The sequence below is a fragment of the Schistocerca nitens genome, chromosome 6 (assembly GCF_023898315.1).
Source record: "Schistocerca nitens isolate TAMUIC-IGC-003100 chromosome 6, iqSchNite1.1, whole genome shotgun sequence".
NCBI classification, from domain to species: Eukaryota; Metazoa; Arthropoda; class Insecta; order Orthoptera; family Acrididae; genus Schistocerca; species Schistocerca nitens.
In genome coordinates this window covers 301507065-301534669 of record NC_064619.1, presented here as the reverse complement: position 1 = coordinate 301534669, position 27605 = coordinate 301507065, and the positions used below count along the sequence as shown (strand labels likewise).

The 27605-nt window shown below is 44.2% G+C and overlaps 1 protein-coding gene across 5 annotated transcripts in view; it reads left to right on the top strand.

Annotated features, from left to right (window-relative positions):
* LOC126262573 (S phase cyclin A-associated protein in the endoplasmic reticulum) overlaps positions 1-27605 on the top strand; it is a 620393-nt gene that overhangs the window by 500814 nt on the left and 91974 nt on the right. For all 5 annotated transcript variants that reach the window (XM_049959285.1, XM_049959286.1, XM_049959289.1 and 2 more), the window contains one exon: positions 9644-9860. In XM_049959285.1, coding sequence (XP_049815242.1) covers positions 9644-9860 — 217 coding nt within the window. The remainder of the gene's footprint in view (positions 1-9643; positions 9861-27605) is intronic.

The following is a 27605-nucleotide window of genomic DNA, read 5'->3' as shown; positions in this document are numbered from 1 at the left end:
ATAAGTCAGGAGTCTGGTCTTTTGTAAAGTACGCTAGCGGCGAGACACTATCAATGGCTTCTATACGCGATATCAATGGGAAGATTATCGATGACACCTCTGCTAAAGCAGAGTTACTAAACATAGCCGTCCAAAATACCTTCAGCAAAGAAGATGAAGTAAATATTCCAGCGTTCGAAACAGGAACAGCTGCCAACATGAATAACTAAGGAGCAGATATCCTCGGAACAGTGAAGCAACTCAAATCATTTAATAAAAGCAAGTCTTCCGGTCCAGACTGAATAACAATTAGGTTCCATTCAGAATATGTTGACGCAATAGCTCCATACTTAACAATCATAGTGGCGCAGTGGTTATCACACTGGACTCGCATTCGGGAGGACGACGGTTCAATCCCGCGTCCGGCCATCCTGATTTGGGTTTTCCGTGATTTCCCTAAATCACTCCAGGTAAATGCCGGGATGGTTCCTCTGAAAGGGCACGGCCGACTTCCTTCCCCATCCTTCCCTAATCCGATGAGACCGATGACCACGCTGTCTGGTCTCCTTCCCCAAAACCAACCAACCAACCATTAACAATCATATACAACTGCTCGCTCGACGAAAGATCCATACCCAGAGACTGGAAATTGCATAGGTCAGTGGAGTTCGAACACTATGAATTACCTTGAAGAGAACAGTCTATTAACAGACAGTCAACACGGATTTATGAAGTGTTGAGTGCTATCGACAAGGGATTTCAAATTGCATTCGTAGATTTCCAGAAGGCATTTGACGCTGTACCTCACAATGGCTTGTAATCATACTGGGTGCCTATGAAATATCGCCTCAGTTATGCAACTGGATTCGTGATTTCCTGTCAGAGAGGTCGCAGTTCTTAGTAACTGACGGAAAGTTATCGAGTTAAAACAGAAGTGATTTCAAACGTTGCCCAGAGTAGTGTTATAAGCCATATGCTATTCCTTTATTTATATTAACGATTTAGGAGACAATCTGAGCAGCCGTCTTGCATTGTTAGCAGATGATGCTGTCTTTTATCGTGAAGTAAAATCATCAGAATTTCAAAACAAATTGCAAATCGTTGAAGAAAAGATATCTATATGGTGCGAAAATTGACGGCTGACCCTAAATAATGGAAAGTGTGAGATCATCTACATGAGTGCTAAAAGTACTCCTTTAAACGTCACTTACACTGTAAGTCAATCAAATCTAAAGATTATAAATTCAGCTAAATACCTAGGAATTACAATTACGAACAACTGAAATGGGAAAGAACAGGTAGAAAATGTTATGGGGAAGGCGATCCAAAGCCTGCATTTTATTAGCAGAACACTTAGAAGATGCAACAGGTCTACTAAAGAGGCTGCATACAGTACGCTTGTCCGTCCTGTTTTGGAAAAATCCTGCGCGGTGTGGGATCCTTACCGGATAGGATTAACGGAGTACCTCGAGAAAGTTCGGGAGAATGTAACGGACATGATAACAGGATTTGGGTTGGGCATCATTTAAACAAAGACGTTTTTCGTTGCGGTGGGATCTGCTCACGAAATTTCCATCACCAACTTTCTCCTCCGAATGAGAAAATACTTTGTTGACGCGACCCTACACAGAGCGAAACGATCATAATAATCAAATAAGGGCAGTCAGAGCTTGCACGGTAGGATATAGGAGTTCGTTTTCCGCGCTGTTCGCGAGTGTAATAATAGAGAATTATTGTGGAGGTGGTTCGATGAACACTGCCGGGCACTTAGGTGTGATTTGGAGTGTAGCCGCATACATCCTGTTCTTCTTTATAGAATAGTAACTCAATACCCAGCGTTGCTCGAGTATGTATTTATTCCAATCTTCTTTTAATCCATCTCCTCCTCGTCGTGTCCTGCCTGTCTCTTCCCTCTTCCCATCTGCTTCCTCCTCCTCCTCCTCCTCCTCCTCCCCCCCCCCCCTCTGCCCCCTCTGCCCACACCCTCCTTCCCCACCCTTCTCTGTGCATCACCCCCACCCCAACAGAAGTTTGCTGGTTTTCACCCTCTCAATATTTCTTTGCAAACAGTGAGTAATATGTACGCAGATTGGTTGAAATCGGTCCAGGTATTTCGGAGGAGCTTCTTATGCGCGGTATCAGCCGTGTACGCAGATGTCACGTATATTTAACATATTTCACCCGTATTTGTACACATAGTCCACCTGTGTCTCTGGTGAATTTCTCCCTGCATTTTCATTTTCACGCAGCTCATTGTTGATGACGTCGTACCTCCTGAATTTGTAATGTAGGTTAATTCTTACAAAGAAGAACAGCAACGAGCCACTATTAATACTGCTGTTTATTTAGGTAAATTGCGCCGTTACCGGTTTCGAACTGGCAAGTTCATCATCGGACGGCTGTTCACATGATTTTCAAGATACACTTTACATTAGCGTCCGTTTTCGATTTTTATTCTTCCACTGTGGCGAAGTATTTTTGGGGTGTGTTGTTGCCGTCGAAAATTCCGCGCGATTTTGTTGCGAAGTTGCAGGATTGTATTTTTTCGAATATTCCAAAATATATCCATCACCATATTGTGCAAAGCACCACACACACACACACACACACACACACACACACACACCAAAAAGAATTTGCCGGGGTGAAGTTATCACAAAGATTGCAGATTTACTTGTAAATTTTTATTGCTAGTAAGTAGTTGGCGACGGTGGATGAACTATTTCACAGTGTCTACATTCCAGTCGGGCTGATAGTAATTAGGGAGCTACAGTACTTTTAATTATTGATATCAGAGCTGTAAAAAGTGTAACCCTTTCTGGCGGGTCAAAGTGATGCTGACGGCTCTTATATAAACTGGTTTAGTGGGTGTGGTACTTCACAGAATTAATTCCGGTCAGCTAGTATACACTTCCTCATAATTCTGGGGAGCAGTAAGTCGCGTAATTTGTCTTGCGCGCCCGAAGAGAGCGTGGCTACTGGGGGGGGGGGGGGGGGGGGGGGGAGGCCGTGAGTGCGACTCGGGGCGTGGGCAAAAGGAACGTTTCAAATCTACTTATTATTATTCTTGTTGTAGAACATCTGTTGGTGAGTAAATGTCTAAACCGTAAGTGGCAGTGTTAATATACGCCGTAGAGCCAAAGGAACTATTTCTTATAGGGCCCCCGCGAGGACGCAGAAGTGCCACAACACGACGTGATATGGACTCGACTAATGTCTGAAGTAGTTCTGGAGGGAAATGACACCATGAATCCTGCAGAGCTGTCCATAAATAGATAACATTAAGAGGGGGTGGAGATCTCTTCTGAACAGCACGTTGCAAGGCATTCCAGTTAGTCTCAAAAATGATAATGTCTGGGGAGTTTGGTGGCCAGTGGCAGTATTTAAACTCAGAAGAGCCACTCTGGGGCAATTCTGAACGTTTGGGGCACCGCATTGTCCTGCTGCAATTGCCCAAATCCGTCGGAATGCACAACGGACATGAATGGTTCCAGATGATCAGACAGGATGCTTACGTACGTGTCATCTGTCAGAGTCGTATCTAGACGTACCAGGGGTCCCATATCATTCCTACTGCACACGCCCCACACCATTACAGAGCCTCCACCGGCTTGAACAGTCCCCTGCCGATATGCAGGGTCCATGGATTAGTGAGGTTGTCTTCATAGCTGTACACGTCCATTCGCTCGATACAATTTGAAACAAGATTCGTCTGACCAGGCAAGATGTTTCCAGCCATCAACAGTCCAGTGTCATTGTTTACGGGCCGAGGCGAGGAGTGTCGTGCAGTCATCAAGCGTACACGATCGGGCCTTCGGCTCCGAAGGCCGATATCGATGATGTTTCGTTGAATGGTTCGCAAGCTGACACTTGTTGATGGCCCAGCATTGAAATCTGCAGCAATTTGCGGAAGGATTGCACTTCTACCACGTTGAGCGATTCTCTTCAGTCGTCTTTGGTCCCGTTCTTGCAGTACCTTTTCCCGGCCGGAGTGATGTCGGAGTTTTGATGTTTTACCGGATTCCTGATATTCACTGTACACTTGTTAAATGGTCGTACCGGAAAATCCCCATTGCATCGCTACCTCGGAGATGCTGTGTCCCATCGCTCGTGCGCCGACTATAACACCACGTTCAAACTCATTTAAATCTTGATAACCTGCCATTGTAGCAGCAGTAACCAATCTGACAACTGCGCGAGACACTTGTTGTCTTATAAAGGCGTTGTCGACAGCAGCGCGCTGTTATGCCTGTTTACAACTCTCTGTATTTGAATACGCATGCATATACGAGTTTCTTTGGCGCTTCAGTGTTGAACGAGAGTGTGAGTGATTAATGAAGCTGAGTAGACACTTCCTGACAAAAATAAAAGCAAATGGGAAGGTAGATTAGGTTTTAACTCTTGCCGAGAACATGTTCATTAAAGACGGAGCAGGATTCTTTCAAGGAAAGAGGGAGCAGAAGGAGAAATGAAACTTCACGGATGAAGAGGATAAGTGATGCTATTGTAGTGATTATAAAATCGACTCACATTTATAAACAACTTGGCTGTATGAGCCTGCTTATGAGTATGACGTTGCACCCCCTCTATACTGGATGCATGCACTAATTCGGTTGCGAATGGTGTCATAAAACTGTTGTGTCTTCTTCTGAGGAAAGCTGGTCCGCAGCTGTTGTGCCCCATCGTTGAACTTCTGGATGATTTTGGAGATTTCCTAGCTATCTGTTCATCTTAGCTTGGGATATTTGCCTTGAAGTGACCGTTCTTTACCATCACCCAGAGGACACGCGTGACTTAATGAACGTCACGGACAGGGACAGTCATTGCCCTCTGCTCTATGTGAATACGAGAACATTGCTGATAACACCGACCGTCCAGTATTAAGCGATGTATTTCCTGCGGAGCGAAAAAGACCAAGATCAAGACATCACGCTCTTATCACATGCAGGACTCTCACGGAAATTGAATCCAGTTCCATCGATGAACGGAAACGCTGATGGCAACAAAAAAATGGCTCTGAGCACTATGGGACTCAACTGCTGAGGTCATTAGTCCCCTATAACTTAGAACTAGTTAAACCTAACTAACCTAAGGACATCACACACATCCATGCCCGAGGCAGGATTCGAACCTGCGACCGTAGCGGTCTCGCGGCTCCAGACTGCAGCGCCAGAACCGCGCGGCCACTTCGGCCGGCTGATGGCAACAAATCTGTCCTCCACAATGCTAGAAACTGTCCTGAATCCAGAAGAAACTCTCTGGATTTGACAAGCCTCGGGTAATTTGGTCTACCCTGAACCACATCCGAACGGGCCCTGGAAGATCTGCAGACGCTCTCCACAAGTGGGTCGAATCTTCTTCACCGTCGTGTGAATGTGGTGCGGAACGAGAGTCAGTTGCTCATGTTGTATGAACTTGTTTCGCACATCTCTGCAAGTCCCCTTTCGAAGATTTCCTGACAGCAACGCGTGGTGTAGTTAAATTCATAAAAGATCCTGATACCTGCATACAGTTGTTGTCATTTGTGTCATTTTGTTGACATGTAGTAGTTTTGTAATCTTTGTGTATGTTTTGACATGCGATAAATAAATAAAACTGGGATGATATCCGAGCTGCACCAACACATCTATCGAGGACAGAGCTGTGGTTCTTCCTGAGCACATTTAGTACCTCAACATTCTGCACACGTTGATAGGGACATGTTCCATTTGTGGACGAGCATGTCATGTTGAGGAATAACACGACGATACTGTATTAGGAGAGTTAACACACGAAGATACAGTATTTTCGTGACGTACCGTTGTGGCAGCAAAGCTGTCTCCGTCACTACGAGCCGTGACATGAAGTCTGTGGAAGAATGGGACCTCTCGTCATACTCTCCGACGATGATCGTCGCGGAACGCAGTGCGACGCCATTCTGCAGCGATCCACGCTTCTCGGTGGGTCGCAGCACCACTCCAAACGCAACCGCTTGTGTTACGTTAACGGCAACCAAAGCATGGGACGATAATTCTCTAGTCTGGCTGCTGGTAGTCTCCGAGCAGTGGTACAGGATGACACAGAATATTGCATGGAGTCCCATAACTTGCTCTCTGATGGCAGGAGCAAATGTGCAGGGCTTGCAGTGTGGTTGGTGCGCAATACGGCAATGCCCCCTTGTGGTGGTCAGGGTGGACGGCAACTTGGCAGCGACTCTGCCTGCCCTCGCGTTCCCATGCAGTCTAATACGGAGAAACTGTCCTATCCGAGTGCCCCAGATATCTGGATGTTGCACGATTCAGCCTGTTGGTGTACTGGAGACTCGCAGTGAGGCCCGCTGCAAAACTCTGTGAGGTGCTGATAACGCCGTCTCATAAGAGCATGCGGCAGCTTCGTGTCCTTTCAGCGATCACTCAATATCTTACGCTTTGTGCGCCGCTTATGTACCCTATCAGATGTGGTATAACACTAACGCAGCCTTGTGGCCTTTCTGCCTGTCCCATGTAATTAGAAGTCTAACCATGTAAATATCTGCCGATTGTGCGTACGTGTACGAGCTACATTGGCACTCGCCCTTGTCTTCTGGTGCTTCATATCGGGTAGTATATTTAGTAAGATCTCTGTTACTCTAATGACCGATTTATATAAACCTGCTGTTTCTGATGCTCGCAGCGATCCCTGTATAGCAGGCAGTTTATATAGAATGTGGACGCGAGCTTTAAGGGGAGGTACCGGTGACATTTCATCCCGGTTTCAAAAAAATAGCAGGGGGCTGAAAATTTGTTTCATAACATATACTGACGTGCTGAGTTCAGTGGGTAAATACAATTTGCCAAACAAAATTTTTCATCTTTTTCATCATTTTTGAGTTTTTAAAAATTATTATTTTTTCAGACCCATACGTGGAGTTGTTGATGGTCACGGAATATATTCACAAAAATGTTTGGGCCAAAAATTTTTAAAATTGACAAGCAGTAGCAAATTTTCGTTTCGACCGTTTTGATTTTTTCAAAGAAATTGAAATACAGTTACCTGTTTAATAGTAAAGTGTAAATCGGTTACAAAAACTTTGTATTTATAAAATGTGACAAGAATTTATATAAAATGGAGTTACTATGACATTATACAATGTTTGGCCTAGTATAAAAGAAAAATAAATTAAAGACGACTTCATAATTTTAAACCTGTATTCTTTGCTTTTAGTTTTACGTATTACATCACTCATTCCCGTATTCGCTGCGTCGGCATGGGCCAGACGCCGGTTGCGTGTGTCGCTGGCCACGCGGAATGAAAGTAAGAGGTCGCCAGTCTTCGTCCTGATCAGTCACCCGTCTTCGGCGTTACGTTAGAGTTCGTAGACTGCAGGGGCGTTACCGCTAGAGTGCATGTATATCCTGTGGTATGAATGTGTTCGAATATTGATTACCCGCTCGAGCGCGGCCACCCATCCTGGACCGGAAACCTTCATAAATATTCACTTTCCAGTTCACAACTGAGTCAGCCGCGAATGTAAATCCGCATGTTAGGAAATTTGCAAAAATAAAAGAACGTAAACTATAGTTACGCTTATTTATTTACGTTAATTTCGGATGAACATAGTAGACACACATACATACACGATTTCAGATGTACGTACAGTTTATGCACATATACAGACGCAATTAATGTTTCAATTAAGTTTCTGCGATGTACATACACTACTGGCCATTAAAATTGCAACGCCACGAAAATGACATGCTGCAGACGCGAAATTTAACCGACAGGAAGAAGATGCTGTGATATGCAAATGATTAGCTTTTCAGAGGATTCACACAACGTTGGCGCCGGTGGCGACACCTACAACGTGGTGACATGAGGAAAGTTTCCAACCGATTTCTCATACACAAACAGCAGTTGACTAGCGCTGCCTGGTGAAACGTTGTTGTGATGCCTCGTGTAAAGAGGAGAAATGCGTACCATCACGTTTCCGACTTTGATAAAGGTCGGATTGTAGCCTATCGCGATTGCGGTTTATCGTTTCGCGATATTGCTGTTCGCGTTGGTCGAGATCCAATGACTGTTAGCAGAATATGGAGTCGGTGGGTTCAGGAGGGTAATATGGAACGCCGTGCTGGATCCCAACGGCCTCGTATCACTGGCAGTCGAGATGATAGGCATCTTATCCGCATGGCTGTAACGGATCGTGCAGCCACGTCTCGATCCCTGAGTCAACAGAAGGGGACGTTTGCAAGACAACAACCATCTGCACGAACAGTTGGACGACGTTTGCATGAGCATGGACTATCTGCTCGGAGACCATGGCTGCGGTTACCCTTGACGCTGCATCACAGACAGGTGCACGAATGGAAAAACGTCATTTTTTTCGGGTGAATCCAGGTTCTGTTTACAGGCTCATGATGGTCGCATCCGTGTTTGGCGACATCGCGGTGAACGCACATTGGAAGCGTGTATTCGTCATCGCCATACTGGCGTATCACCCGGCGTGATGGTATGGGGTGCCATTGGTCACCTCTTGTTCGCATTGACGGCACTTTGAACAGTGGACGTTACATTTCAGATGTGTTACGACCCGTGGCTGCCGGCCGAAGTGGCCGTGTGGTTCTAGGCGCAGCAGTCTGGAACCGCGAGACCGCTACGGTCGCAGGTTCGAATCCTGCCTCGGGCATGGATGTGTGTGATGTCCTTAGGTTAGTTAAGTTTAACTAGTTATAAGTTCTAGGGGACTAATGACTTCAGAAGTTGAGTCCCATAGTGCTCAGACCCATTTGAACCATTTGACCCGTGGCTCTACCCTTCATTCGATCCCTGCGAAACCCTGCATTTCAGCAGGACAATGCACGACCGCATGTTGCAGGTCGTGTACGGGCCTTTCTGGATGCAGAGAATGTTCGACTGCTGCCCTGGGCAGCGCATTCTCCTGATCTCTCACCAATTGAAAACGTCTGGTCAATGGTGGCCGAGCAACTGGCTCGTCACAATACGCCAGTTACTACTCTTGATCAACTATGGTATCGTGTTGAAGCTGCATGGGCAGCTGAACCTGTACACGCCATCCAAGCTCTGTTTGACTCAATGCCCAGGCGTATCAAGGCCGTTATTACGGCCAGAGGTGGTTGTTCTGGGTACTGATTTCTCAGGATCTGTGCACCGAAATTGCGTGAAAATGTAATCACATGTCAGTTCTAGTGTAATATATTTGTCCAATGAATATCCGTTTATCATCTGCATTTGTTTTTGGTATAGCAATTTTAATGGCCACAGTGTATCTATCTAGTGCTGGAATACTAACTACACTTCAACATTAAAAAAAAAAAAAATCAATATGACTACAGTAAAAAGTGCTACTATTCTGGCAGTTTTAAACATTTTTGGCTCGATTTTTTAATGAATACGTTCCGTGATACCCAACAACTCGACGTATGGGTTTTAAAAAATGATGATTGAAAAAAAAGAAAAGTTTTTTTCCAAAACTCAAAAATTCAGAAGTGATGAAAAATATATTTTGTAATAAATTGTATTTATCCGCTGAATTCAGCATGCCAGAGGAGTTACGAGACAAATTTTCAGCCCCCTGCGACTCTGTTTTTTTCAATCGGGTTGAAATGTGGCCGGTACCTCCCCTGGAAGCGCGGACGAGAGCGGCGACGTCGCGAGGACTGCAGCGCGTGCTGTGTGTGTGCGGCAGGTGCAGCGGCGCGGCGGACGGCGGCACGCAGCTGTCTGGCGCGCTGCAGGTGACGGAGCTGGTGGGCGCCGTGTCGATGCTGTACGGCGCGCTGCTGCGCCAGGGCGCGCCCGCCGCCAAGCCGCCCCCGCCGCTGCCGCCCCACACCGTCAGCGTCGCGCTCGCCACCTTCCGCCTGCTCGGTCACGTCGCCGAGCTGCACCTGCCCATGTTCCAGGTACGTGTGGCCCACTGACACGCTACTGTACTCTGCTGTACTGTAAGCGCAGCGGCCTGTAAGTGTTAAACGCGTCGCCTGTTATCGGGACACGTCCCATATCCTACTCATTTACATACATTTACGACGGTAATCCCAAAAGTAAGGTCTCCAATTTTATTACAAGTACATAGACCTGCTTATATCTACAATTGTTTACATCAGTTTACAGCTTGAACATTTAGCTATTTTTCGACATAATCACGATTTCTGTCAATGCATTTTTGTAAACGCTGTTGCAGTTTTTGTATGCCCATGTCATACCAGCTCGCCGCCATGCTGTTCAGAAAGTTATGAACCTCTTCTTTCACCTCGTCGTCAGAGCTGAATCGCTGGGACCACAGTTAACGCTGACAGGTACTGTGAGACTGAAAAAACTCAAACGGGCAATTCAGAACAGGAGAAGAGTAATGTTGAGCAAGGGCGTACACATTCTCCATGACAGCGCTCGCCCGCACATCGCTCGGCAAACCGTTGCTCTCCTGCAACAGTTTCAGTGGAACACAATCACTCACCCATCCTATAGTCCTGACTTGGCGCCCAGTGACTATCACTGTTCCCTAGGTGAAAAGAACATTTGGACAGCCGCGCGGGATTAGCAGAGCGGTCTCAGGCGCTGCAGTCATGGACTGTGCGGCTGGTCCCGGCGGAGGTTCGAGTCCTCCCTCGGGCATGGGTGTTTGTGTTTGTCCTTATGATAATTTAGGTTAAGTACTGTGTAAGCTTAGGGACTGATAACCTTAGCAGTTAAGTCCCATAAGATTTCACACACGCATTTGGAAGCGATTCAGCTCCGACGACAAGGTGAAGGAAGAGGTTCGTAACTTTCTGAACAGCATGGTGGCGAGCTGGTATGACATGGGCATACAAAAAGTGCCACAGCGTCTACAAAAATGCATTGACAGAAATCGTGATTATGTCGATGAATAGCTAAATGTTCAAGCTGTAAACTGGTGTAAACCATTGTAGAAATAAACAGGCCTATGTACTTATAAAAAATAGGAGACCTTACTTTTGGGATTACTCTCGTAAAAAGCAACAGACACGGGGGTGTAAGTTTGTGGAAAATGCCTCTGCCGGGCACAATAACTCACTACGCACAACTTTGTACCACAGGACTTAATACAGATATCCTGCACCGCATACCAAAACACGAGAAACTTTGTAATTCAGAATGGTTCGTGCGATGAGACGAATTAGAACAAAAAGGTTCCACCTCTCATGAGCAAATGAAAAGAAGAGACACCTGGACTGATATAAGTTGACCTGGATACCACACAGCCAACTTCATATACGTATAATATTCCACAAACAAATCTGAATATTTTTTAGAAAATCTGTGACACTCAACCATCTATATTTATTTTTTATTACAACCACCTTCGGTCAATAACAACATTCAAGATATTACAAAAAAACATATATTAACTATGCCTTATGTCAACCCTCGACATACCAAATTCGATTAATAAAGAAAGGGGGAGAGAGAGAGAGAGAGAGAGAGAGAGAGAGAGAGAGAGAGAGAGAGAGGATGATGGAGTGAGAAGGGGGGGGGGGTGAGCTAGGTGTCCAACTGGCAGTTCGTACGCGACAAATTTATATTTGATGCCATACAGATGGTTAATAACGAAAACCGATTGTAGTAATCAAATACATATAGAAAGCTGCGCGTCTGGGACTTCCTAAAATATATTACAGATGTTCGCAATTGCCTATCAAAATATTTATATCTGGCATAATTTGGGACCGACTGGGTCTGACATCGTTGATCAGAAATGTAGCACGTGATAAGGCAACACCCCCACGCCTAACAGCTTAAACTGCAGTGACCGTACGATCTTAAGCGTAATTGTTTGGAAATGAGGTAATTGACACAGCCGAAACGATATGGGGAAATTTCATTTTTAGTGAATGAAACAGTCTAGATAGCTTAATAATTTTTTTCATTTTGCCGTGTCCGCTACTCTCATCATCAGATAAGAAACCTTAGCACGTAGGAAATAAGGTTCGATGTCAGTGTTAGAAACCTACACCTGCTTGGGGCGTCAGCTTCGGTTCAGTGTCAGTATTAAAAACCTACACCAACTCACGGCGCCAGCTCAGTTGGACTTGACGCCCCGAACAGGTATAAGTTTTTAATAATGGCGCTGAACTTTGTTTGGCTAGTAATAAGTATTTTTATATGATCACAGCAGTAGCCCAAACAGCGTACTACAGGAATATATCAAGCAATCTAGAAGGCTACATTCACAAAATTATTCGCAGTGATCGCGGGCTCATATAGGAAATCTTAATGTAACATAAATCTATCGCAAAATTGGGTATCTCCTCTAGTAGCAACAAATAAAAACAATACGTGCAAATTTTGATAGTATGAAGAGCAATTCACCATGCGTCAGAAACGACAGAACTGCTCAGTTTGCCAAAAATCAGTAAAACAAGAATATATACTACAGAACATTATTGTCGATTGCCAAAGTACTATGGACAATGCCACTGCATGACTAATTGGTTATACCAACACTGGTTCACTTAGTTTAGAAGTACTCACCCATTTATGCGTCATGAGTACAAGTTGAAAATTTTCCTATCCAACTAAAAAGTAAGTTACTTTGGTTCAAAGAAACACATTTTCTGCTTAATTTTAAAAAGGCTGGTACTGTAACTTTTTGCTGTAATTATTGTGAATCAAATAACACGACATGTCAACGAAAACGCGTCTTGACAGACAGACACACACACACACACACACACACACACACACACACACGGAGAAACCCGGCGTTGTCCACATATTCCTTTATATCCGTGCGTCCACGCTTGTACCACGCAGCGTCTGGCCTTGTGCTTAATGTTTATGACGTCACATCCCCTAAACTATTTGTCGTGCAATGATGTAATTGTGCACTTACACTCTGTGGCATATGTCTGGCATGTGTTTCTAAAATGCTTCGCAAGTACAGTTATTAGTAGAAAACTATAAATTATAACGTGATGCCTCATGCGGTACTTCTACTACATGAACAGCGGAATAGCAGTAACCGATAAAAGTTTTTCGTTCGATGGTTTTGTGCGGGTTCTCAGCGAGACAAAAAAATCGTAAAGGTTTGAAATTACGTATAAAGTTCGTTGCAAGTCGCAAAGTGCTCTCATTCTCAAATACTGGATGAATGAAGTCTGGGAATTCATGCTAGCGGGGTACGCTTCGCTTTCAGCCCCACATCTTTGATAAGTAGGTGGTTCTTACTCCCCACAGCGATAATTGCCTGACAGTAAGATATATTTGCACCAAATTCGATAGAAATCGGTCCAGTGGTTTAGGAGGTGGTGTAGATAACCCTCCCCTCCCCCCCATCCCCCCCCACACACATGTTGTTATATTTTCATTGTTTTTGACGTTTTTCACTGTTGGCCAACAGTGATACTGATTTTCGCAATTTGCAGCTGTTTTATAGCGCAATACTGTCTTTTTTACTAGAGCTCACGTGTTTTTCCGTTTATATATCAACATAATGTGGCTCAGGCACGACTGCTTGACGAGGTAATGACACAAAGCCTCAAGTAAGTCTTGTAAATCCTGGTGATGGATCTTTCGCTCCGATTTAAATTTAGGGGTAGAAAAAAAAGTATATACATTTCACGTACTTCGTACATAACATACACTTGATGGCCATTAAAACTGAAATTTTATTTGCTTATTCTCGTATCTGAAACACACACACATTGTGCACAATTACGACTATATTAATTTTTCCCATAACGTGGCCACCTCCAATGCATTTTCTGTTCCTTGATGAAGCTGATCTTCCGTGTAGGAGGTTGGATACAGTCGGCATTGAAGCATATGATGAACTGTCGGGTCTTCTCGCAGTCACATTGAATATAATTTTAATCAGTGTAGCCCTAGTTGTCAAATTAACCATTGATCCACCAACTCCAGATCTCATTCTATTCTGGGACTTCCAAACCGCCCATTTCTCATTACAACCAGAAGATAGAGTTTCTGAAACTCTTTTTCGGCCAGGGGGAACGTAGGTCGTAGTCCTCCATAGTTGCAACCTACATTTTTTAGAAGTGTTTCTAAGTGCCGTCGATGTTCTAAGGGAACTCCTCAGTCGTTGCTGGTGCGGTTCTTGTCCATACAGAGGATACGTTATCTCCTGCTCCACTTTCTTTCCTTATTCAAAGCTGTTTATCTTCGAACAGGAGGTGGTGCTATTCCTGCAAGGTGCAAAGCCATCCGCTTGGAGTATTTTAAGTAGCCTGTTGATTCTGCAGGTGCCATTGAGACATATGTCCACCTGCTGCAGAATAGCGTCGCGTGATTGCAGAGGTTTGTGCAGTTAGACTGTCCCACTGTGTCTCGTCAGTTTCCGCGGCGGTAACTTTTTACTTGCAGATCATGCAGTGTTTCTTGAAAGTAAGATTTCTGTCAAGTGTAACTCCTCGATACTTGGGGTCTCACAGTGTTCCAGTTGGACACCTGACCATACTATCTTTAATTTACGACTAGCTTCCCTGTTTCTGAAATGAAAAACACACACTTGTGTCTTTATGGGATTTGGTTTAAGTTGGTTTGTGTTTTAGTATCTGAAAAGTCCTTTAACGACATTCATAAGGCTGTTCTGTTCAAAATCAGTGCTCTGGGTGGCTAGAACAAGGTAATCGGCATACAAGAAGCTCCTGCTGTTGAGTGATATGGGTTCGTCATTCGTGTATATATTGAACAGAATTGGAGCCAGCTTATTTCCGTGCTTTTCTGTAGCCTCCATCGCCTACGCTGTCCTTTGAAGTCGACGAAAAACCTGAGATTCTGCAAAAGAGTGGCGATGACCCTTGTTAAGGCTAAAATCCATTGTCATGTTGTAGATTTTGGCTAGCAGTAGCTAGTGATTGACGGTGTCATACGATGCTAAGTCGATAAATACCACTCCTGTCACCTTACAAGCTTCAGACTCATCTTCTTTAAACTGTGTAAGATTTCGCAGCTGCCCGTTACAGTTTTTGTCAGGTCGAGGTCCAGATTGCGGAGATATAAGTAAGGGGTCAACTACAGGTGACAGGCAATTTAAAATGAGTCTTTCCAGCAATTTGTAAAGGTGACTTAGTAGTGCAACTGATCTAAAAGTCTTTGAATTATTTCCTTCTTTCCGTGTTTCAGGAGAGCAATCACTTGGCTCTTGCACCATATATTTGGGATATGGCCTCTGCTCACACAGCTGTTGAAAAATTGGAGAATCCATTTCTTTGTTGTTAAGCTAAAGTGTTTTATTTGCTCAATTCGTATCCTGTCCAAACCAGCTGGTTTTTCTCTAATTCTTCCATCCTGAATGATGATGTAAGGCCTCTGCTCACCTCTTGTTCTTCCCTTTGCAGTTCCTGTATTTGTGATTTGTGGATTGCCTTCTCGTTCAGTAGTAACTGATGTGCTGTTTTGTTGGCAATGGAACAGTGATGTACAGTGGTCTTAGTCGGATCATTGTTTAGGCGTCTCAGAAGTCTCCAAGCTTTAGGACTGTCTGCCTTCGAATCCATGTTTTCTGTAGTTTTTATCCCTTGATATCACCCTTATAAGAAAAGGAGAGTGTTTCCGTCTTCCACTGTTGCTTCACTGAAATGATTTTCTTCAAATAAATTACTGTACACAGCGAGTAGGGTCGCTTGGTCAAATGAAAGCCCAGGAATATAAGATGTTCGACAGCCGCTGGGGATAGACATTCTCGAGCGTCTCTTTAAAGAGGTCGTAAAGGTGTCATAGCATCCGGGCATTCGTTCTGCAGAAGATACTTCGGCGTCGAGCAGTTCTGGAAATCTAGGCCAGTATGGCTTCTTAGAATTAAACCACCTCCGAAAAGATACCTTTTGAGGTCTTATGGCAGCGGATAATTGGCACGTTATTCGTCTGTGCTGTGAGTTGGGTATTGGGGAACATAAAGGTTTTGCACATTGTTGTCTGATATTGCTGCTGCCAAATACAGGGTAACAATTATTGAACTATATAAAAAAAAGTAAATTAGCTACAAACTACGGCGTGCACACACGTTATTCAAGATGTAATCGTAACTACAGATTTTCGGGTTTAGGTTATGACATGTTCGATATGCCTGACATCGTTAGCGATGACGTGGCGCAGAGGGATAGCGGAGTTCTGCATGGCCCGCTGAAGCGTCGAAACATCGATGCTGTCGATGACCTCCTGAATGGCGGTTTTCAGCTCAGCAATTGTTTTAGCGTTATTGCTGTACACCTTGTCTTTAATATAGCCCCACAAAAAGGAGTCGCATGTGTTCAGATCCGGAGAATATGGCGGCCAATCGAGGTCCATGCCAGTGGCCTGTGGATATCCCAGAGGCAGAATGCGGTCACCAAAGTGCTCCTCCAGGAGATAAAACACTGTCCTGCTTCGATATCGTCGTGTTCCGTCTTGTATGGACCACATCTGGTCGAAATCAGAGTCACTTTGGATAGTAGGGATGAAATCATCTCACAAAACCTTCACGTACCGTTCGGTAGTCACTGTGCCATCAAGGAATATCGCACTGATTTTTCCATGACTGTACATTGCACACCATACAGTCACCTATTGACGGTGAAGAGACTTCTCGATCACGAGATGTGGATTCTCAGTCCCCCAAACGCGCCAATTTTGCTTATTGACGAACCCATCCAAATGAAAGCGGTATTCGTCGCTAAAGCAAATGATGGATGTCCATACTATTTCCCATTATGCCCCGCTGCCAACCGTGCAGTTTGAACGTCCTAACGCAAACCGTTCAGATGGTATGGCGATTTTATTTCATGTAGTTCAATAATTGTAGGCTCGCCTCCATCTGCCGCTGTTAAAAACTATCCTAGTCTCGTCGTCATGGTCATAGCCGCAGACAGTAATACGTCTGTTGAAATTGTCGATCACAATCTGTAAGTGTTTATTTTGAAAACTGGATGATTTGTTAACAGTGAATTCAGCATCAGGTGTTTTATAAAGAGAGGAAATGATGCCATTAGCTGTTTCTGCAATGAAGATTTCAATGTTGTTTCCCTCCGGCACAGCTGTGGATACAATCTGGATATCTGTGTGAACAGAGATAGCACTTCCATATATATCATGTCGTCATTCAATGGGGAAACGCATTCCATTTATTTTTGGTCTGCGCATATCACAACTTGTATGTGACAGTTGTGTACACAGTATATGGCACTGGTGTTGACTGCATAATTCTTGCAGCTGTTTTTCTTTGGCTGGTGCTACACCGTCTATATTTATAGATTAAAAGTTAACTTTGACCCTGAGAAGGGTTCAGATGTGAATCTTCTTGGTGTAAAAGGATTATCCGTCATTCTCTGTCACTTTCCAGGGTACAAACGTTTACTTTTACCGTCCTGATCACAAGTCATCACTATTTTTCGGGGATGCTCCTTCCGTGTACCCCAAACCTAAAGTGGGAGATGGTTCTGAAAAACATGCTGGCTATGGCAACAGGCGAACACACTTTCTGTCGAGATATGTCAGGGCAGCAAATGCAGCATGCTGTCTTGCGTTGTCTTCTTGAAAAGTAACATCACAGAGACCACGAAGACAGGGCTCAGCCACCGACCACCGACATTATGACATTGGAAATGGAACGCTTGCTTTTCAGTTACTGCCTATGGGAACAAGAGATCATCGTGATGTATACCCAATGGCACGACATACCATCACGTCAGTTAGTGGTATCGTATGACATACTACCATCTTTCAGAATATGGAACGCAAAGAACTTGAAGAGATTTGCTTCACAGTATTGAAGATGAATAAGTGGTCATACCTTGCAGTAGAAGGGATTAGTTTCATATTACCAACGATGAAGCAGTACTCAGATCTTTTAAGGTATGCATCTTAGAGCCCATGTTTATTTGGCGTTTTTTACTTCGAATTATCGTTGCAGACCTGTCCCTGAATACTGTCCATTCCTGCTGGATCCCACTGTGTTGGTTGACCCTTCTAGGAAGTTGCGGTCTTGAAACTTCGGCAGTAAACCTCACCGGGATAGAGAACACGTCTTTTGCAGTGTGTGCGACTGGAGTTGGCTGAGCATCTCCGTGTCGCTGTCGCTTTTACTAAATGATCCTGCAAGGAAACGGGCTACTCTTCTATGTATCTTCTCTACTTGCTCTATCAGTCCTCTCGGGAACAGATCCAGATTGACGAGCACTACTCAAATATTGATCGAATGAGGGTTTTGTTAGCTACCCTCTTTGTGAGTGGATTCTATTTCGTGGGGATTCTCGCATCTACCTTATCTTTGTTTAGTTTTATGTGGTCTTTCCACTCTTAACGCGCTTCGTACACCTAAACTTACATATTCTGTGGATGAGATTACTTTCGGTGTTTGTTCAGCGATCACATTCTCATGCGTAATGGATATTTCTGCCTATTTATGCGTAATTCGTAACATTTGTTTACGGTGAGGGTTTGATGCCAAGCGCTGCACGAAGTGTCGATCCTCTGCAGGTCTCCCTGCATTTCACTACAATATTCCAGCGTTGCGACTTTTCCGTATACAACAGAATCGTCCGCGAAAAGTCTCGCGGAACTCCCGACGCTATCATTTACATATACTGTGAAAAGTCATGGTCCTATGACACTCCCTTGGAATATAGCCGCAGCTGCTTTTAGGTCTGAAGATTTCTCGGCGTTGAGAATACCATCCTGCGTTCTCTTTGCTAGAAACGTTTCTGTCCAATCACACAGCTAGTCTGATATTCCGTACGCTCGTATTTTGTTCATTAGCGGGCAGTGCGGAACTGTGTCGAATGGTTGATGAGGTGGCTGTGCGGAACTGTATCAGATAGGTTCCAGAAATCAAGGAAGACTGTAGCTACCTGGGCGCCTATATCTACCGCCTTTTGTTTCTCGCGGGTGAACAGAGCGAGATGCGTTTCACACGATGGTTGTTTTCCGAAGCCGTTTCGATTCATACAGTGGAAGTTCTCGGTATCGAGAAGCGTCATAATATGCAAATACTTATTAAATTGTAGGCGCGATTTCTGGTTACTTCAGTGTTTGCAAAGTATGTGTGATGTAAACACAATAGGCAAAAAAAAAGGAAATGGGACAAGTGTGTGTAGGTCTCGCGCTCTGAGGGTTCCGTACAAACGTAATTACGTCTATAGATATTCATCTATAGCAGGGGAAGTCAACCTTTTTCACCTACCACACACTTTTGTATCTCTGTTAGAAGTAAAATCTGTCTAACGACCCAACGGTTCCATATTAATGGTCATTTATAAAGTAGGGAGGTAACTATAAAATTTGCTAGCTGCGACACACTGTGTTACCCGAGGTAAACAGTTATTTCTAAACCAAATTCCGAGGTATGTATTTGTTCCAGTCTTCTATTAGTCCGTCTCCATTCCCACCTTCCACCCTCTCTATCTCCTCCAGCCTCCCACCTCTCTCTATCAACTTCCTCCAACCCCCACGCTCTGTCGACCTCCGTCTCTTCCTTCTCCCTGTCCATCTCCTCGTCCTCCCCCCCCCCCCCCCCCCCCCAACTTGTGTGTGTATCCAGATTGGTCGAAATCGTTCCTGGGGTTTAGAATGAGCTATTTGCCATTGGCTTTGCCAACATTCGCACATGCCACATATATTTAACATATTTCCCACGTATTCGTACACACATTTCACCTGTATCTCTAGCTAATGTGGTCTTACAGTTTTATTTTCACGCAGCTCAATGTTATTGACGCCGTATCTCCTGAACTACCTGATCTGTGTTGGTATAACGTTATAATTCTGCAGATACGTCCCGTGGTATGTGTGCTTACTGTCTGTAAAATGTGTCGTGAATAGAGTGCGTAGCAAAAAAAGTAATAAATTAAAACGTGATCCATAATGCGGCAATTTTTCACGCATCTCAGTGTTTATGAGTCAAACCTCCTGAACTATGTGTCGGACGTATACACAATTTTGGTGGTACATTCAGAGGCATATTTAGTTACATGTAAAATTTGTTGGAAGTTGGTAAATACTCTCATTCTCAAACATTGAATAAATCAAATATAGGTATAAGCAGTTTGTGGGCTACAGTTCTTTTTCACCCCCGCCCCTTTGGTAGGTAGGTATATGTGAGGTAACCTATGCGTTAATTCAGCATATAAGCTACCTCCATTCCAAATTTCATATTCAGCTTTAAGGAATAACACACACACACACACACACACACACACACACACACACTTCCGCATTTATTATGTACGTAAGAGAAAGTAAAGTTAAAAGAAGTTAAAGCCAATACTAATAATTACTTGCCAAATTCAGAATTTTATTAAAATCTAAAGAGAGGGTTTTTAAAACCCCCCATCCCCTGGTGCCCACCATGTGAGCTTGAACGCCCACTAGTGGGAGGTAGGGACCAAGTTGACTACCACTGCTCCATCCAGTCTGATAAGTGAGTTTGCGAGTATCAAAATATATGACATAATTTGCTGTATCGAGTGACTGCATTGACGTAGGGGTTGTACTCTTCCAAGAGACCGTAGACCTTGGTATTCGACAGAAATTTCAATTTTATACCTCTACCCGTTCCTGAGAAAAGGGGTCTTGGCAGACAGACAGACAGATAAACAAAAAGGAGTACCGTTATTACCGTTTGAGGCACGGAACTCTATAAAAGAGCTTGTAACCACTGGAGATATGTTTACATTTATATTTTTGTCCACCTTTTCAGTCACAGATCTCTATAACACATGGAGACATGTACAAAAATAGTGTTCTGTTACTACTTTCAGACAGTGCTACAGGTAACCCGGAAGTCTTACTCACAACACATACATGACGATGAGGAAATAAAATAAACTGTAGCTGCTTACAGTGAATTTGTAATTTGAATCGACATAATAAGTTACGGTTATCCTAACCTAAAACATTCAGACTTAAAGTGAAGGCATTAACACGAGAGACGAATCAGCGGAGGGCACTGTAGAACGAGTGGACGGACTGCAGAAGATTTTCAGGTTGGTGAAATTTTGTGAGTCGCTGGCAAGACGGTGTGGGGCGGAGGCGGCCGCTCGCACCCTCGGCCGGCGCGGCGCTTCCCTCCCCCTCACCCTCCCCCGCGGCCGCTCGCTGGAGAGCCTGTGGGAGCGACCACGTGCAGGCAGTGTGCTCAGCCGCTCTCCTCTCAAAGGATGAGCCATGCGGCGCGCCGCCTCCGCCGACGCCGCATTTGTCACGCCGCGTTCGACACCCGGCAGCGGCGATTCTTTTCCCGCCGCGCCGCGATTTATCATCCGCGCCCGTGATGAATCGGCCTTTTAAAACACCGTTTCTCTTGTGAGTGCTGTTTGCTCCTTAAAACGCTGGCCGGCCCTCGTGTCCCCGCACGCTCGTTTCTTTTTCGGGCAGCGGTCGTGACTCCGCCTATCTTTCTCTGCTGCGCGTCTTCACGACGGGTGATCACGACTCAAATCGCGCTCGCCGCTTCCGGCACTCGCCGGAGTGCTACCTGACGAGCTGATTTGTATCAGCTCTCTTGTCGCTTTTTGCCACGGTACCTCCGACAGGCCGTCCCTAGTGAACAACGTGGCTTGCAAGATGCAAGCGTATCCTCTTCTCTGATCTCCGCCATTAAAGTCGTCAAATCAAAATCTTACCATTTCTGTGATGGACAGATCTTCAGGTAATTGTCGAAACATGTGATACGATGATTTAAAAGCGATTAGAATAAAAATTAGCCATTGAAAACACGCTGTTTACACAGCGGTTACGTCTGCGCAGTTTATAAGTATGAAAGGAAGTGTTTCGGTTATGATGATGCATTGGAATAAATCAGAATACTATTTTCTCAAAACCATCTCTTTAACAAAATTGTTTGCATCGTGCATTCGGTGCGGAAGGATCCGGGTTCGATTTCCGGTACCTCCTTACGTTTTTTCTGAGTTGGGGAGGCATGGAACGGGATGAACTCAGCCTTGTTAGACCAAATGGCGAGCAGGTTCAATAATAGAAAGCCAAAATAAAATTTCGCTGGTAAAAATTCTAAAAATTAAAAAAAAAATTGGCCAGGTGCGAGTAGGATTCTCGCACTGAGTGTTCGGTACAAACTTAATTATGTGCATAGATAGTTCACCCATTATAGGAATCGAGAATCCCGACTATTTTTGCCTGTTATTAGTACTGGCAAGATATCGGTCCCAGGAAGTGCAAGATTTTCTAGAATGTTTTTATGTCAATAATACAAATGTGATATAAAGTCATGCAGGAGATAGGCTGTAATCGAGTCTGCGAATTTTTGTGTGACCTACACCTTGAAACTACAAATCTACGTGCAAATCGCTCCTGGATATCCGATTATACATAAATTCTGAAAGTCATTCCTTGCCTGATATTTTACGTTTACCATTGCGACCCAGTCATCCCAATGTAGAACTCCAGATTGTTTTAATTTCAAGTTTGAGCTCGCATAACGAAGGACAAAAGAAATTATTTTCACGTGTTGTAATTACAAATTAACAATTTTCGATTTTCTTCTTTCCGTCTACTGTGAAACTCTCCTTCTTGCCACATTTCATGATTCTAGGTCAACCGGAAGTACCCTATAAGTTTTGATGAGTGACTTTGCGAGTATCAAAATATGTGACATAAATGGCTGTAGCTTTTGACTGCATTTTAGAAACTAACGTTTATCAAACCGCCAAGGGGTCGTAACAGACGGACGAACTAGCAAGTGTCAGATAAGGAATGACAATTTTTTGTGTGTGATATAAATACAAATGTACACTTTCCGTATCTTCTCCTTTGGTTGTACTTTGAAACCTTGCTGTTTTCCAAATTTGATGCTTCTCGGTCAATTGGAGGTACTCTGTACGTTGTGATGATTGAGTTTGCGAGTATCAAAATACGTGGCATAAATGACCATATCTTCTGATTGCACTGACTTAGAAGCTTCAGCGTTTTACACAGCCAACGCACCATAGACCTCGGTATGCGACATACGAGGGTGAGTCAAATGAAAACCTTAAATTTGTAATAACAGATCGAAACTTGGCGTCGTTATCCTGTAATTTGGTAAGCGTGCTACAAACAGCGTGCAGAATGGCCTGTAGGTGGAGGCATAGTGCAGATGCACACATACCGTCGCAGTATCAGTATAAAGATGGCCGCCCCACTTGCAACTTGCACCAGGGAAGAACAGCGTTCTGTTATTCTGTTTTTGCGTAATGAAGGTGTGAAACCTATTAAAATTCATCGACGGATGAAGGTTCTGTACGGTGATGCATGTTTGGCACAGCAGCAAGTCTACGAATGGAGTAGGAAGTTCGCAAATGGTGTGACTTCAGTGGAAAATGCTCCTCGTCCAGGTCAGGCACAACGAGTTGTGATTCTACAGAACATTGCAGCAGTTGAAGCCATAGTGAAGGAAAACCACCGAGTGACACTGAATGACATTGTAGCATGTTTACAGATTAGTCGTGGATCAGCACACCACATTGTGCATGATGTGCTCCAGTTTCACAAAGTGTCTGCAAGATGGGTGCCACGGCAGCTGACTCCTGAAATGAAAGAACGACGTGTTGATGCTTGTGAAGAACTTCTTCGGCGCTTTGAACGAGAAGGTGATGGCTTTCTTGCAAGAATCATTACTGGGGACGAAACCTGGGTTCACTTCCGCCAACCGGAAACGAAGAGAGCGAGCAAGGAATGGCGCCATTCCTCATCACTAAAACCAGAGACGTTTCGAAAAGAACCATCAGCAGGGAAGATTATGCTGACTCTCTTTTGGGACGAAAAAGGCGTCATTTTGGAGCATTACATGCCTAGAGGGACCACAGATCTCCTAAAAAATCATCTGCGGCCTGCAATCAAATCAAAGCGACGTGGATTGCTTTCAGCAGGTGTCCTTTTGTAGCATGACAGTGCAAGGCCCCACACTGCCCGTACAACAGTTGCAACAATCACAGACCTGCATTTTGAGTGTCTTCCTCATCCACCATACTCACCAGACCGTGCCCCAAGTGATTCCCATATATTTGGACCACTCAAAGACGCAATGGGAGCAAAGAAGTTCCGTTCTGATGAAGAGGTACGCCACGCGGTGCATGAGTGTTTGCGCGGACTACCAAAAGAATTTTTTTCTAAAGGAATTTATGCACTTTGTAAGCGCTGGAGATTCAAATGGCTCTGAGCACTATGGGACTTAACATCTATGGTCATCAGTCAGCGCTGGAGAACTTGCATTGAGCGTGGGGAGATTATCATGAAAAAGTGATACAGCTTTGTACCACTTATGCACAATAAATAATATTTAAAAAAAATTAAGATTTTCATTTGGCTCATCCTCGTAAATTTCAACTTTATACCTCTACCCGTTCCTGGGGACAGACGGACGGACGGATAACGAAGTGATCCTATAAAGGTTCCGTTTTTACCGAATGAGGCACGGAACACTAAAAAATAACAAATAAAGGAGTAGCGGCAGCATCTGGATCATCGACTGGTAATAACGGCTGGAAGTATTGGCGATATGCTGATCACAGGCCCCATAATCATACTCCACTCCTTGTAGGCTACTATCTAGCAGGCAGCACGCAACCACACTTAACAGTCTTTAGGCCTAATCCATGAGTGGTGGTGCCGTTTAGCGTTTTATAGAAAATCGGCGTGGTGAGACCGAGGCTTTGAGAAAGTAAAGGTTACATTGTTTTAAGAAAGTAAAAGCAGAAACCAGCCCTTACTAACAGTACTACTCATTCAGAACAAATGCCGCCGTTACCGATTTCGAACCGACATGTTTGTCATCAGACTGCTATTCACTTTTAAAATGCCTTGTAACATATGCTTACATTGGCAGTTTGCTTATTTTGATTAGGGTTAAAGTTCTTTGGAGTGGGGGTGCCATCGAAAATCCTGCATTGTTTTATTGAACCATTGATTGCTTTTGAAGAAGTGCATGTTTCGCTGATAGGTAGGCAATATTCGACGCTTACTCTATCTTCGAAGACAAGAGATAGTATAGAGCACCACACAAAAACTTAAATATTACGGACACAAGGATAATTGTAAGTAAATAGCGTTATTAATAGTGGCTTGTTGCTGTTTTTGCTTTATTTTAAGGATTAACCTGTAAATCGGATTACCCAGAAAAATAAGAGAAATTCCTCAACCAACTATTCACCACTTCAACAGTAAAATTCCCAAGCGACGAATAAGAAGTAAGAAGAATAACCATTAGCAAGTTGTGTGCAACGAAACTCCTGTTCGTGTTTTGGCTTCACAGAAGATTTATCAATCTCTCATAACAACAGACAAGCAGCGATCCAACTGAAAAACTTCCCAAACTGCAGTGGAAAAAAAAAACAATACTTTGAAAGATCTTCACGATATATCCTTGGCCCCAGCATGTTGTAATTCAAACCAGCGAAATAGTTATAGTACCAAAATGAAGATACTTATATAAATCACCTATCCTGTGGATTAAATTGTGAAACAAAGAAAGAGCGAACATCTGAATTTAACAAAGACATGTACTCATCTGAAATACTTACGACGAAAAAATAATTATCTCAGAGTTCGTAAATATGGGTACACAAAAAAGGGTTCTAAATCTGGGTGACAAGAAAATACCACGAATTATTCGAAAATTCGGGTTACCATGAAGGACAACAAAAGGGGGCGTTGAATGAATGTCGTTGATATACCGCTGTGCTACAAGGGTGCCGCGGATGACAGTCAAAGAGTTCATGCTATGCAATGAAATGGCCTCCTGGTTGTCGAGCCGTATGGCGGGCGACAGGTAAAGTTGGTATCCCATCGCCGTCCGGACGTCTGCAGGCACGTCTTCAGCCTGGAATCTCATTGACTGGAATAGAAATGCCTTGAATGATGAATGCCTTGCTTCGAATTGAGCACTGATAACCAGCGAAGACCAATTTCCATCCCATTCGGATAATTCCTGCATGGTTTGTCGATTTTTCTGTCTAGGGTATAGTTTCGATAGTTACATGGTAGCTGTTTTAACAAGGTATCTTACAGCACAACTACGAATCCCTAACGCTGTCAACTACTGACAAAATTGCTTCGTATGTTTAATAGTTTCACTCTGTGTAATCAAAGTAGTGTGATTGTGATGGTACGTGTACTCCTTAAACATAGTACCACGTTTTCCTTAATTTATGGTGACGTTGATAGCTGTCATAGGTAGTCCTGTAGTAGCAATAATAATAGCTTTTAGATTCTTCTCCCGCTGAAAATGTCTGCAGATAACGAAATCGCCGCGCACGCGGAACGCAAGACTTCAAATCTGACGAAACTCAGCATACAATGGGCTCGCGCGCGGTGGCTCTTGGCACTTTGGAACATCGAGTTGCGCGCAGATATCATGTTTCTAAACTTCTTTCTACACCTGTCGCATGGAAAATTATATTCTCTCTATACGCCTGAGCGATACGGTTCTGCTCGCTTTCTGGTCGCTCGCGGTTACTCTACATCGAGTCTCGCGGTTAAGACTATATTTGTGAGCATATCTAATGTCATTCGAGTTGCTTTAGTCGTACTGCGCAAGTTACCGTATGGTGCATGGCGGAGGGTACCTTGTAGACGTAGTACTTATTCCATTTCGTGTTTCTATCGCAAATGAAACGAGGGGCAGACGATTGGGTGTGAGAATTCGTGTTATCTTTTCTTCGTCGTTCTTGCTGGAAATTGACGTTGTTGACAGTATAATCGTTCTGTAATCAACTTCAGTTGCCGGTTCTCTAAATTTCATCAATAGTATTTCACGAAACGAACCTCGTCTTCCCTCCAGGGATTGCTGTTTGAGTTCGCAGAGCATCTCCGTTTGTAGCAGGACGTCTCTAAATTATTTCGATGTTAATCCGACCTGACGGAAATCACAGGCACTCGAGCAGTACTCAAGAATGGATCACCTAGTGTTCTATACGTGGTCTGCTTTGTAGATGAACCACACTTTCCTAAAAGTCTTCTAATAAAGCGAAGTCGATGATTCCCCTTCTTTAGAACCGATCTTACATGTTCGTTCTATTTAACTTGGCTCTGTAACGTTACGCCTTGAAATTTAATCGAAGTGACTGTGTCAAGTGGCACTACGTGTAGAGCAAGCTACCATTCATCACAACTAGAAATTTTGTCTGAGTTGTCCTCTATTCTCCAAAAATCACTCAACGACGACATTTTCCCGTACACTACAGCTTCAACAGTAGCAGATTGCTATTCATCGTTTTAGCCGAATCATTTATCTGTTTAGAGAACAAGAGCACTTGCGGAAGAGCAGTCGCCGCCAGGAGTACTTACTGGGTTCTGTTACTCAAGACACAACATGATCCTAATGTAAGATATGAAACATACTCTACCGAATTCGCCGTGGCACGGTTCCACCGTAAACAAGTGGCTACGAAAAGTTGTTACCGTTCTATTGATCTACGTGTTGTCGGTACGCCGAGCGATGTTGCAAGGTCCTGCTGGCTGAACTGCAGCCCATGCACGGGTTCCTTGTGCCGTTCTGTGGCGTACCCTGCGATGTTCACGCGGTGCTGCGAAACACCTGCATCGGCGTTTCAGGGCGGACGGCGTGTCGCGTTGGCAGCGGCGGCGGTTCGCCCCCGCGGAGGAGCAGGCAGGCAGGACCTCTGCAAACAGGGACAGGGCCGGACTGGGCTGCTCTAGCCGGCGTGTTTGCGCTGGCTGCTGCGCCGCTGCCTCCTGCCCCT